Source organism: Sorex fumeus, unplaced genomic scaffold, assembly GCF_029834395.1.
Source record: "Sorex fumeus unplaced genomic scaffold, SorFum_2.1 ptg000115l, whole genome shotgun sequence".
Classification (NCBI taxonomy): domain Eukaryota; kingdom Metazoa; phylum Chordata; class Mammalia; order Eulipotyphla; family Soricidae; genus Sorex; species Sorex fumeus.
Genome location: NW_026606172.1, coordinates 15,159,448 through 15,171,541, shown reverse-complemented (window position 1 = coordinate 15,171,541; position 12,094 = coordinate 15,159,448). Strand labels below are relative to the sequence as shown.

At 32.7% G+C, this 12,094-nt stretch overlaps 1 protein-coding gene across 5 annotated transcripts in view; it reads left to right on the top strand.

The window, feature by feature from the left end:
* ROBO2 (roundabout guidance receptor 2) overlaps positions 1–12,094 on the top strand; it is a 641,887-nt gene that overhangs the window by 571,580 nt on the left and 58,213 nt on the right. For all 5 annotated transcript variants that reach the window (XM_056135437.1, XM_056135436.1, XM_056135440.1 and 2 more), the window contains 3 exons: positions 202–384; positions 8,327–8,369; positions 9,790–9,917. In XM_056135437.1, coding sequence (XP_055991412.1) covers positions 202–384; positions 8,327–8,369; positions 9,790–9,917 — 354 coding nt within the window. The remainder of the gene's footprint in view (positions 1–201; positions 385–8,326; positions 8,370–9,789; positions 9,918–12,094) is intronic.

Sequence of the window (12,094 nt, the reverse complement as noted above, 5' to 3'; positions counted from 1 at the left end):
CAGATTTCAGATTTATAATTTGATTCGTCTTCTGAAACTTTTAAAATTTGTTTTTCCTAATTTTGACAGGCACATAATGTCTCCCGTCAAAGGAACTTGCTAATGTTCTCTTGCTTTGCTCCACTATATATGTATACGTCTTTCTGTGTTTATTTTTGTGTTAATCTCTAATACAAACATTTATATATATTTTTCCCATAGGAGGACGTAATGAAGTTGTCATCACTGAAAACAATAACAGCATAACTGAACAAATCACTGATGTTGTGAAGCAGCCAGCCTTTATTGCTGGTATTGGTGGTGCCTGTTGGGTAATTTTGATGGGATTTAGCATCTGGTTGTATTGGCGAAGAAAGAAGAGAAAGGGACTCAGTAATTATGCTGGTAAGAGAATATTTGCAGCTAAGAAAGACTTTTGTTTTGTTTTTAGGAATGTGATGAGATGAAAAAATAAAAATGTGAGAGCAATGGACTAGAATAATGAGTGAGTGAATAAAAAAGTTTTTTTCCCCCTTGTTTTAAGCATCTGCTCTCTGAAATATAGGTATAAATAACATTATCGGATGCATTTCTTTTCACTATATTACCTTAGGACCAGCAGAGATTTTGCTCATATACTCAGTGATTACACACTGATATAACCTTAAGCCTTTATTTAAACTAGTTTTTTAAGACACTCATGCACATACACATACACATACAAACATACAAAGACTTTGCACTTGGCATATTACAAAGCCATTATTTAAGAAGTGAATTTAGATGAGCAATACTAAAATGCTCAGGAAAAAAGGGAAGGTTTAAGATATCTCTTCATGAGACCAATTGCAACTTAAGATAAGTCTCCTATAGAAAATGTTTAAAAGAAATTCCATGTGATAGAATGACATCAGGATTGAAATTGAAAGTTCTTTAAATTTAATTGCAGCTATATCTCTTTTGGGTGTTGGAGATCAATTCCCAAACAGTAGTTAGGAGGCCTCAGTCCTGTGATTTTATCCAACTGCACCATGATTCTGAGTATATGCTATTGCAGTCCCTTCCGTGTTGGAGATACCCTGGCCATATAGTATGCTGGGTGGTTAGCCTGCAGGGTTGGCTGCAAACGAAGGTGCTCAGGAGTCTCAAGGACTGTACCCAGCAATACTGGGTGAAATGCAAGCAGTGTCAGGAATTCAACCCTGGGTCAGGCCAACCACTGTAGGAGTTTCAAATCCCTAAAGCAATTCATGCTAAGTATTTTCATTGACAACTACCAGCAAAAAAAAAAAAAAAGAAGTTCTCTCTCAATAATTCACAAATTCAGAAATTTGTAAGAAAGCATCTGAAAATAACTTTAGAAATTTTGAGACATTGTATCCCATGTTCTATTTCTAGTTTTCAACTTGATAAGAAGCATTGTTATCTTCTGGAATTATCTTTGAGGAGGTTTTGTTTTTCATTAAGCTTTTAAGCTGCTGGTCAGTTTCTGAATTGCTGAGATTGTTTAAGTAATGCAATCTGTAAGAAATAGCACCCCATGGGTCATCTTGCTTGTTCCCTGATAGCAGACGGTCATGTGGTTAGGGCATTGCGGCTCATGCTGTATTTTATGATAATCAAGTTTATTTTATTGGTTCCTGGTTAGACTAAATTCCCAGACTAGAGAAAAGTTGGATCGCATATTCATTACGAAAGCCCTTGTTTTGTAACCTGCTTTCATTCACATTTCCTGTTGATTCCAACCCACCTGCTTCCTTGTGCCATGTCCTCTTGGTTCTGTAGCATGACACTAATGAGGGAGACTTGAAGGAAAGGGACTTGGGCATCAACTGCTTTCAGTCCTTGAACATGAATGACACTTTCATGTACCATTGTCCTTTGAAGCCGGCCCTCTACTTTTATCATGAATGTATTGTCCATCAATGTTACATTTCTTACATTTCTTGCATGTTACATTTCTTCTCTGTGGTGTACTCATAATGAACTGATTCAACTGAAGCTTTATTTTGTATTTTTCTCCTTCCTTAGGTTTTCAGAAAATAATAAAATACTGACTCTGCTTGTCATTGTAGTGCAAAATGATAAAATGCTCACACTTCAAATGTTATTTTTTATCTTTATCTACAGCAGTCCTTGAAAATTAGTAGCCCTGGGTTTGGGTAAAATCATGTCAGACTTCTTACACCCACCTCTATCCTTTCTTTGAAACAGTAGTTCTTTGGAAAACCGAGACATTTAATTTGAAAATATCTGTTGGTCTTTGATCTTGACAAGAATGGTACATTTTCTATTATCATTCCTCATTGTGATTGATATCCATCTGCTTGTAAAAGAACTGCTAACTCAGAAGGTGCAATGCCCTTCAAATATTCTGGAATGAGGCCAAGTCAAAGAGAAGCCTTTCAAAACCTTTAGGCTTAATTGATATATGGCTGACTCTCCGAATGGATTCACCTTTAGCTAATAATTTACTTTCTAGCTGCAGCTCTCCTTTTCATATAAGTGAAAAGCAAATGAAAATCCAAACCATAGATACATAGAATTTCATATTTGACTTGGAGATATATTGTAACATTTTTCTCCATACATTTCCTGCTCTCTAACTCTTAAATTTTTTATAGTTTTACTCTTATATAATTTGAAAACAAAAATATATAGTTCAGAATAGTAAACAGATAAAATATTTATTCATATACAACTCTGTTTATTTTTGCTTTAAATAAAATTCTATTTTTTTACATTCAGAATATTCATTGGAATTTTAATTTAACCACACAATTTTTATTATTTATCACACTATACAGACTTTAAATAGGAATAGCTATTTCTTATCGTGTTTTAAATTTAGAGATTTCATACGATTTTTTTCTGACAAAGAGTATGCTAGCTTTGTACTCTCAGGTTAAGCTTTGTTTTTATTTTCTGTTTACAATTTTTTTTCTGAGAATTTTTGGAATTTTACAAATATGAAGAGCATACTAAAGTGAAAAAAATGTGGTTTTACTTATAAGAGAAGAATTCTAATTTTTGCAACTTTTACTACATGATAATGTCTAAATAGATTCAAATATTTCTGGTTTAAAATAAATTTATTTGTAATTTGTTTTGAAACAATAAAACTATATTTGGTATCAATGTTTAAATTAATTTATAATATAAGCTACTTCATTTATTTTAAGTACAAATTTTGATCTTGGATTATACATATATATTTCATGCAGGGTTGTTTTGCTTTGTTTTGTTTTGGTTTTTGTTATTTTGGGTTGCTACTGGCTCTGCACTCAGGAATTACTCCTGGCAGTGCTTGGGGGACCATGTGCAATGTGAGGTATTGAACACAGGTCAGCCACATGCAAGAGAAATGCCCTACCTGCTGTACTATCAATAGATCCAACTCCTTCATGCAGTTTTTACTAACTAAAAGTCATGCATTTCAATAAAAGGTGCATGACCTTAATTAGAATTTTAAAACAGTGGAAATTTAATTGCTGCATTCCATTTTTTTTCTACATAATTCCTATTCCCTTTTAACAAGAGATGTGAAAAGAGAAGATCCTCTCTGGGAGACGTATATATACTTCTCAGGACAGAGATTGTATTCTCAGCCAGGATTCCCTTTACTCATTGACAGTTGGGTAGATTTAACCACTGCTATTATTGTTATTAATCTTTGACTTTTTATAATGGGAAAATTATATTTTAATGCATGAAAGGAAGAAAGAAAAATCTGTGATTCAGTATTGATATTGTTCGTTTCTATTAAGGTATTTTAATATATTTTATAGATCATTAATGGATTAAAATTTTAGATTTGGCAACTTTGAGCTTCAAATGCAAATTAGACATTGAAGTGATTTGAGCAGAGAATTTGCCTTGAAAATATTGCTTGTTATTAAGCAGAAAGTGGAAATTTCCTCTGGATAATTTTATTTATTCTAGTTTTGTTTTATTATATTTCCCTTCATTGAATTAAACATAAGCATGCATCATAAGTTTGTATGGAGTACAAAGAAGTGCCACTTAAGCACGAAAGTTACCCCCATATCTCATTTCCCATAGGAAATTATTTTGTAACTTTCTACAACAACTTGCAATGTTATTTCTCTTAATTTTTGTGTATTTTAAACGTTGACTTGCCATTATGTATGCAATTTGTGACTTCCAGAATAATTCAGAGCCTGAGTTGTCATAGAATGAAATAGAATGAAGGAATTAGGCAGAAAATACTGACATATTTAGTGCATTTAAAAAACTACAGTAAACTTTCATATATATATAAACAGTGTTTGTGAATATAATAAAGAGCAACTTGCATTTCAGAAAAAGATATGAAAGCTTTATAATTGTAATACACATAATATATATGTTTAGATATCAAAATATTATAATTCTCATAAAATGGTTTTTAAACTCTTTTTAAGTTTTTTCTGTTCATAATTTAAGTGTCAACTTTTTAATGAATGTAAAGGTATTTTTATTTTAAAAAGAGCAAGTTTTCATTTATGGGAATTATCTCTGAGGATAGCAGATTTCAAGAAATTAACTAGACATAAACAATTTAATGAGAGAGCATATTATGAAAAGCTAAACACTTCATGCATAGGTTTTTAAATTATTGGTGAAATAGAAATCATTTGGCCAAATTATACAAAGTCTTCTAGGAGATTTGATGGAATTTTTGTACTCTGATTATCTGAGCTGAGTTAATGCTTATTAAAAGAGGATTAATCTATATTCATATTTGGAAACTAGCTTATCAGGCAGGGAATGAAGCCTGGCTGCAACATTAAAGTTTCCTTTTGCAGTATAAAAATGTGGCCTTCTAGAGATAGACGCTTTGAAAGCTTCCTTACCTCAAAATGTCAATTTCCCCAAGTTCTGTTGCCCTTCCCCCTTAGTTCTAGGAGGCATGAGATTAGGATTAGTCCTGTCATATAATAGTAGAGGTTCTTTGTGTATGATATACATTTACAAAGTTTTTTTGCCATACACACACACACACACACACACACACACACACACACACATAAGTAATTCAAAAACTTAGTGAATTCCAAAACAGACCATGGTGCTGGTGGAACTTTTGAGAGGCTTTTTTAATGGTGAGTTTTAGCTAAAAATTTCTATTCACTCCTTCCAGATACTCTATGTAAAGACTCCAACGTATTTCAAACTAGCTCGGATGAACATAAAGTTGCTATATTGCAATGATCAAAATCTTAACTAGAACAAGATTTTTCCACTTTGCTTTTAGCTTCAAGAAAGTTGAGCATCTTTTTTAAATTAGAACTATCTCAAATAGCTTCCAACTTGTCATGGCATTAATTTTTTATTTTTCCCCCCCTCTACTCTACAAAATGAGATTAGAAAGACAAATAAGACTCCTGTTTAAGAAGTTCAACTCTTTCAGTTTTATTTCTAGTCCGCTTTTTTAATCATATGGTCTAATGCTTTCAATTTACAAAAATCTGTTTACTTATACCCTTTTATTTACTATTCAGAATATACAATATCATTATGTTCATTTGATAACTTTATCAGTAGTGAATAAACCATTAAATATATTTAACAATGAATTGAATATAAGTAGAAAATTAAATGTTCTGAATATTTTTGAATTTACACATTTCTACTACTCATGGAATTTAATACTCAACTGATAAATATGACCCATACCATACACTCTTTATTATAATAGATCAGATGCCTATTAATTAACCTTGATGAATGATATATCTTACTTTAATTTACTTTAATTAATGTTGACTAATTCATTTGTTGTTGTTTTTAGATTAGTTAGTAAAGGAACTCTCTCTGGCATGGCCACACTATTAACTTCCTAATTCTCAGATGTAAGCCAGCCAGCACATCAGAACACATAGTAGTATTCAGTATGATCAGAACTCTTTCATCTTCTCCAAGGAAATATTTATAGGCAGTATTAGGCTAATGATAAGGCAGTAGTTTTGTCAAACTATTTTTCAATGCTTTAGAAATCTTTAACAACAAAAACAAAACACTACAGTGCTTACAAATGTTACCTAAAAATTTGAAAAAGAAAAAAACATATGCATCAGGCACTAGAAGGATATTCTTGAAGGCATGGATTCATGAAATCCTAAGCATTCTTGCAATTAGGATCATACCATGCATATATGATGTCACATGAGACATATCAATAGAATTTCTTAGGGAAGGACCTATGAATTGCTTCAGAAATTTACACAATTAAAAAAATAAATTTACACAATTTGAATATGACCATATTTGACAACATAATCTTAAGTAGGAGATTTATGAGTTTATTAAAATTAAAAATCATTGATGATGCGTATACTTTAAATGACAATATAGCCACATCTTCTTTAAAATATAACACAATCTTAAGTAGCAGAGCGATAGCACAGCGGGTAGGGCGTTCGCCTTACAAGCGGCCAACATGGCCGACCCGAGTTCGATTCCTCCGCCCCTCTCGGAGAGCCCAGCAAGCTACCGAGAGTATCTCGCCCGCACGGCAGAGCCTGGCAAGCTCCCCGTGACGTATTCAATATACCAAACACAGTAACAACAAAGTCTCCAATGGAGACGTTACTGGGCCCGCTCGAGCAAATCGACGATCAACGGGAGGGCCTTTACCTTTACCTTTATTAAAATTAAAAATCATTGATGATGCGTATACTTTAAATGACAATATAGCCATATCTTCTTTAAAATATAAGTCAGTGTATAAAATTTTACTTATTTTTAACTTTACTCTAAATAAAGCAGTGATATCCAAATAAAATGAACATCTTCAATTAAGAGATTGGCCATTTTGGGTTCATATAGGTAAAATGCTATTGCTTTTTATTCTTTATCCCTAGTGATTGTTTTCACTAATGCTAGATGAGAATGATAAATTTGAAACCCATTAACTTCTCAACAATTTTTTTCTATGCTTTCGTAGTTGTCACTTAGTTGATGTTCATTTGATTTGGGGGTGACAGAAACACCCGACAGTGCTCAGGGCTTACTCCTAACTCTATGCTCAGAGATCACCACTCATGCTGGGCTTGGAAGACCATATGGGATGCCAGGGATCAAACCTGAGTCAGCCACCTGCAAGACAGACACCCTACTAACTGTACTATTACTCACCCCTGTTTGATTGTTTTGTTTCTTTAAAGAATTCTACTATATTTTTATAACACTTTAAATGTTTATATGTTTTAGGATTTATAATGTGACTGCCCTATATCTATCACCAAAGTGCCACTATTTATTCACCGAAGTCCACTATGATGTAAAATTTGATGAAAATTAAAGTGAAACTATTTGTGAATTTTACCCAACTAAACATGAATGCTAGCATTGTGCCTCAAAAATATTAAGAATTTTGGATAGAGTTATATAAAACTTTTTTGCAGTATGCAATATGTATTACTTTTCTCCACATGGAAATATTTTCAAATCTAAAAATATTTTGGCTGCAAAGATTTTGGATAGGATTGATAGATCTAAACTGATACTGACATAAACTGATTACCTTTGGCCATTTCTTGAACTCCATTATCTTGTTATCTTTGTAGAATAGAGTCATGTGATTAGAAGAAATGTATTCTACAGCTGTGGCACTGCTGAGTGTTTGGTGCTGCTAACTTTTCCTCAGTTCATAGAGCATCAAAGTTTCATAACCACTACAATCCATTGAAATGTATTCAGCATCAATTATTTGAAAATTTAATTTTTGTGAGTTTGTATGATTTCAGTGGTATGAATTACACCTTTGTAATCTATCAATTATGGGTTGTTTTGATTATAATCCTGTCTATTGTAATTTAGTTGTTCTACACATAGTTCATATTAGCATCATTTGAAGAGTTCATGATGGTGAGAAATATGTCATCAATCAGTATCTGTTTTTCCTTATTTCATTAGAAAGAAATTAGCGATAAAACTATACTGTTTCAATTTATATTATTGCATGTCTTATAATTAGGACATCCATATGTTAAAATTAAAAAAGCACATTGATCGTTTTCCAGTAATTTGTGTCAATTTTCCAATAGTACTATATATGACAATTATAACAGTTTTTGATATCCAAATACAAATTACCCCTTTAACTTAATCATACACTTGGCTGAAAGAATTTTAAAGTCTCTTATTAAAGTTAGAGTGAAAAATCGCTTTGCTGTGAGCCAGATCACACTGCTTCTTAGACTCTGAACAATTATATTAATTATATTTTTTTAAAATTCCCCGAGGCTTTAACTCTAAAGTAAGGCCCAATATGTACTTGTTATAAGTCATAATTAATATTGACTACTTGTGTGCATGTGTCTTCTATTTTTTTTTCTTACAGTAACATTTCAAAGGGGAGATGGAGGACTAATGAGCAATGGAAGGTATGCTAAGAAGAGTCTTTTTTTTTTCAATCTATAATTTTAAACAGGACTGGGAAGCTCTATAGTAAAAGGCTATTATTGTAATAAACGATCACTTATAAGTCTGAGAATTCTAGGAGGAATTAAATGGCTTACCACAGGGTTTAATGATCTATCTGTTGTGCACTTTAGAGGAATCAAGTCCAGATGTTTCATATCTCCCAGATGCCCCTGAAGAAATTAGTAGTAAATATCACAAGGAACGTGTTCATTTGTTAGCAGGATGTTTATTGCATTAATTAGACATTAGCAAATGAAGTTGCTGTTGTTTAAGACTCCTTATTGGCTCTCACTAAATTGCTGTGAGTGAACAATTACATATAATCGATCACAAAGTAAATGATTCATGGATGATGAATAGGCTGTAGATTGATAGGACTGGATTCCACAACTTTAGATACTCAATTGAAATTGATAAAAGCTGATAACAAACCCATATATCCTCATCATTTTCCCTTTGCCAATATGGAGATTGTAATTAGGCTCTGGTAATAACTTCCAATCGCCCATTTAATCAATATTTTAGTAAAAAAGAGATTAGGTCTAATGAGAGCTTGCATGAAAGCAGTTGGGCTTTTTTATTGCAGTTTCCATAGAAACATGTTTCTCTTAGGGATTGTACCAGAAAGGGTCTATCAAAAAAAAAAAAAACTACAATGATTATAGATGTTGCTTTTTCTTTGTAAATATGTTAATCATCTGGAATAGAGTCAAAACTTCTGTCTGTATTAAAAATAGGATGCTTTATGAAATGTGATGCGAAAAAGTTTTTTGGATAAAAAATACTCATACTGGATTATATCACAGAGAATCTTTTATCACTTGAATAAGAACTTTAATAGACCCCTGATATTTAGCCTTTTTAAAGAGCTTAGAAAGGTACTGTGATTGTAACAGTATAAATACTGTCCATTAATTTTACTCAATTCTCTTCCTCTAAATGATGCAGGGGAGCTCATTCAGGGCTTAACGCTACAAGGGACAGATATATATGGGGCTACAGGAATCCAGGAAACAATAACCCAAAGTCCTGGAAATGGTTGATATTGAGCAGTCACTCTGAGCAATTCTTCCCCTCCGGGTGTCAATTTATCATCCCATCTTGTTTGGGGATCCTGCTATGTTACCAATTCCTTCCAATTTCAGGGTAGATGACTGAATTTCTGAGATGTCAGCAGAATCACAGACAGAACTCCTTTGTTTCCACTCACATGGCTAATCTACAGATAACCTTCACAAACTGTTAAAGTTACTATTTTTGACAGCCTATACTTTTTATTTTTAAATGAATTAAACTCTTAAAGGTCTTAGTGCATAAAAATAGGAATGCTAATATCTTATTATCACCAATGATCAATTTCCTTTTCAATTTCTCTTCTAGCCGCCCAGGTCTTTTAAATGCAGGTGATTCCAGTTACCCGTGGCTTGCTGATTCATGGCCAGCCACAAGCTTGCCTGTCAACAATAGCAATAGTGGTCCAAATGAAATTGGGAATTTTGGACGTGGAGGTAAGTAGCAAATCAATTGAAAGTTGAATTTGTTATGTTGCTATGGTCTTTTTATATGTTTGAAATATATACCTTACAATATGTTTCCATAATCAAAATTAAAATAGGCACTTAAGTTACAATGTCTTGTATTTTATATTATATTGTAAAAATACTCTGACTATATTTGCCCATATTAAAAGGAAATATTGAGGAAGTCATCATGAACTACAAATGTAGAAGATAAATGTTTAGAATAATTTTACTTTTAAGAGTATTAGTACATTTCTAAAATCAGGAGTGATGCTGTTAACTAGTGGTCTTATGATTTTGACTTCATCTTATCACTTATCTAAATTTCATTCAATAAATATTTATTGAGAATGTACTATGTATCATACACAATGACAGATAGAATAGAGAATTGATACAGTGATAGCTGCTTTTATTCTCATGTATCATAATAACTAGACACTTAGTAAGTATAATGATATGTTGAAAGATAATTTTTCTTTAGGTCTACAACTTTAAAGTGGCACCTCAGTTGAAAGAATAAACAATTATAATTAGAAGACATAATTAACTTTCCAAAATTTGCATCTGCTACAAATAATCACCATTTGACCCCACACAATTTTTTATCTAGTTAAAAGTAAAGGGAAGGTGGGATTTGGAGAAAGATGGTAGTGGAGAAATCTCTGGACCCAGGACTTAATTTAATAGATATAGATGCATTTGACAGAAGTTTGTGTAGAAACTAAATGGATTTCAGTTTTCTTCCCAGTATCTTTTTGGGGGGAGTAACGTCGGTGTGGGTCACAGGTGCAGCCACATCTGACTGTGCTCAGGACTTACCCTTGTCTCAGTGCTCATGGATCACTTCTGGTGGTGCTTGGGGAAACATATGCACTGCCAGGGGTTGAAATGGGGTTAACAATCTGCAAGGTAAGCGTTTCATCTGTGTAATATCTCTCTAGTACATCTTTCTAGTATCTGATATGAATGCTACCCATCAGTTATCAAAAATTCTGTATACCTTTTTAGTTGATATTTGAAAGAGAGAAAGTTATCGCTCAAAAAAGTAAAAAATGGAGAATAAACTACTGTTTTAATTATTATTTTGTTTGTTTTTTGAGCCACATCAGCAGGTACCCAGGGACTATCCGTAGCTTTGTGCTCAAGGGTTACTCCTTGCTGTACTCTGAGACCATGTGATACTGGGAATTTAACCTGGTCCTCTGACATGCAGTGTATGCACTCTGGCTCATTGAGCCATTTTTCTGGCCTCTAAACCACTCTCCTTAAAGGTGTGCAAAGGAGAGAAACTAATCTCTTTGAGAAATGTATATATTTTCTAGTTATTTGAATATAAAATGCAAGGCAGCAGAAGTGTTATGAAAAGGAAGAATAGACCTGTTAGCCATTACACAATTTTAAACTTTGTACAAAGAATAATCAGAAGTCTCAGATAAAATTTTCATTTTTCAATCCTATCAAGGGACTGATAGTATTAATGAACTTTTAATTCATTGAATCTTCTTTGGGTGAAAAATGAATTTTGAGTGAAAAACTACAATGATTCACGACAGATGTAAAACTATAGTGCAAGAAAGTTTGGATGAATTGTCACGCAGAATTTCTGACTTCACTGTTATATTCACTTATAAAAGACTTGGGTTGGGTTAGATTAGTAAAAATATTCTAGATTCTTTTCCAACACTAAGTAAGTGATTATAGAAATATATTGATGAATATATAGATGAATATTCATGGTTTTGGTCATCTTTTGTATGAATATAATACAAATACATATTTAGGTATAACTAAAACAATATTTTAAATAGTGAAGTTATTCATTATCATACAAAAAGTTATACTTTGGGTTTGGCACATCCAACAATGTTCAGGTAGCACTCCTGGCTCTATGCTCTATACTCCTGGTGCTTCTTTGGGGACTGTAAGTGATGTCAAGGATCAAATCTTGGCTGATTATGTGCAAGTCAATCACCCTAACGGCTGTATTATCACTCCAGCCCCAAGTTTCTCTTTACTATACAAGTTATATTGTCAGTTAGAAATATAGATCCCTTCCATCACTTAATACCACACAAAAGTTACCCTCTATATCTCATAATATATACTCTTAAATCAATGACTATATGGGTTTAGTGAAAAGGTTAAGGGTATTGATAAACTGA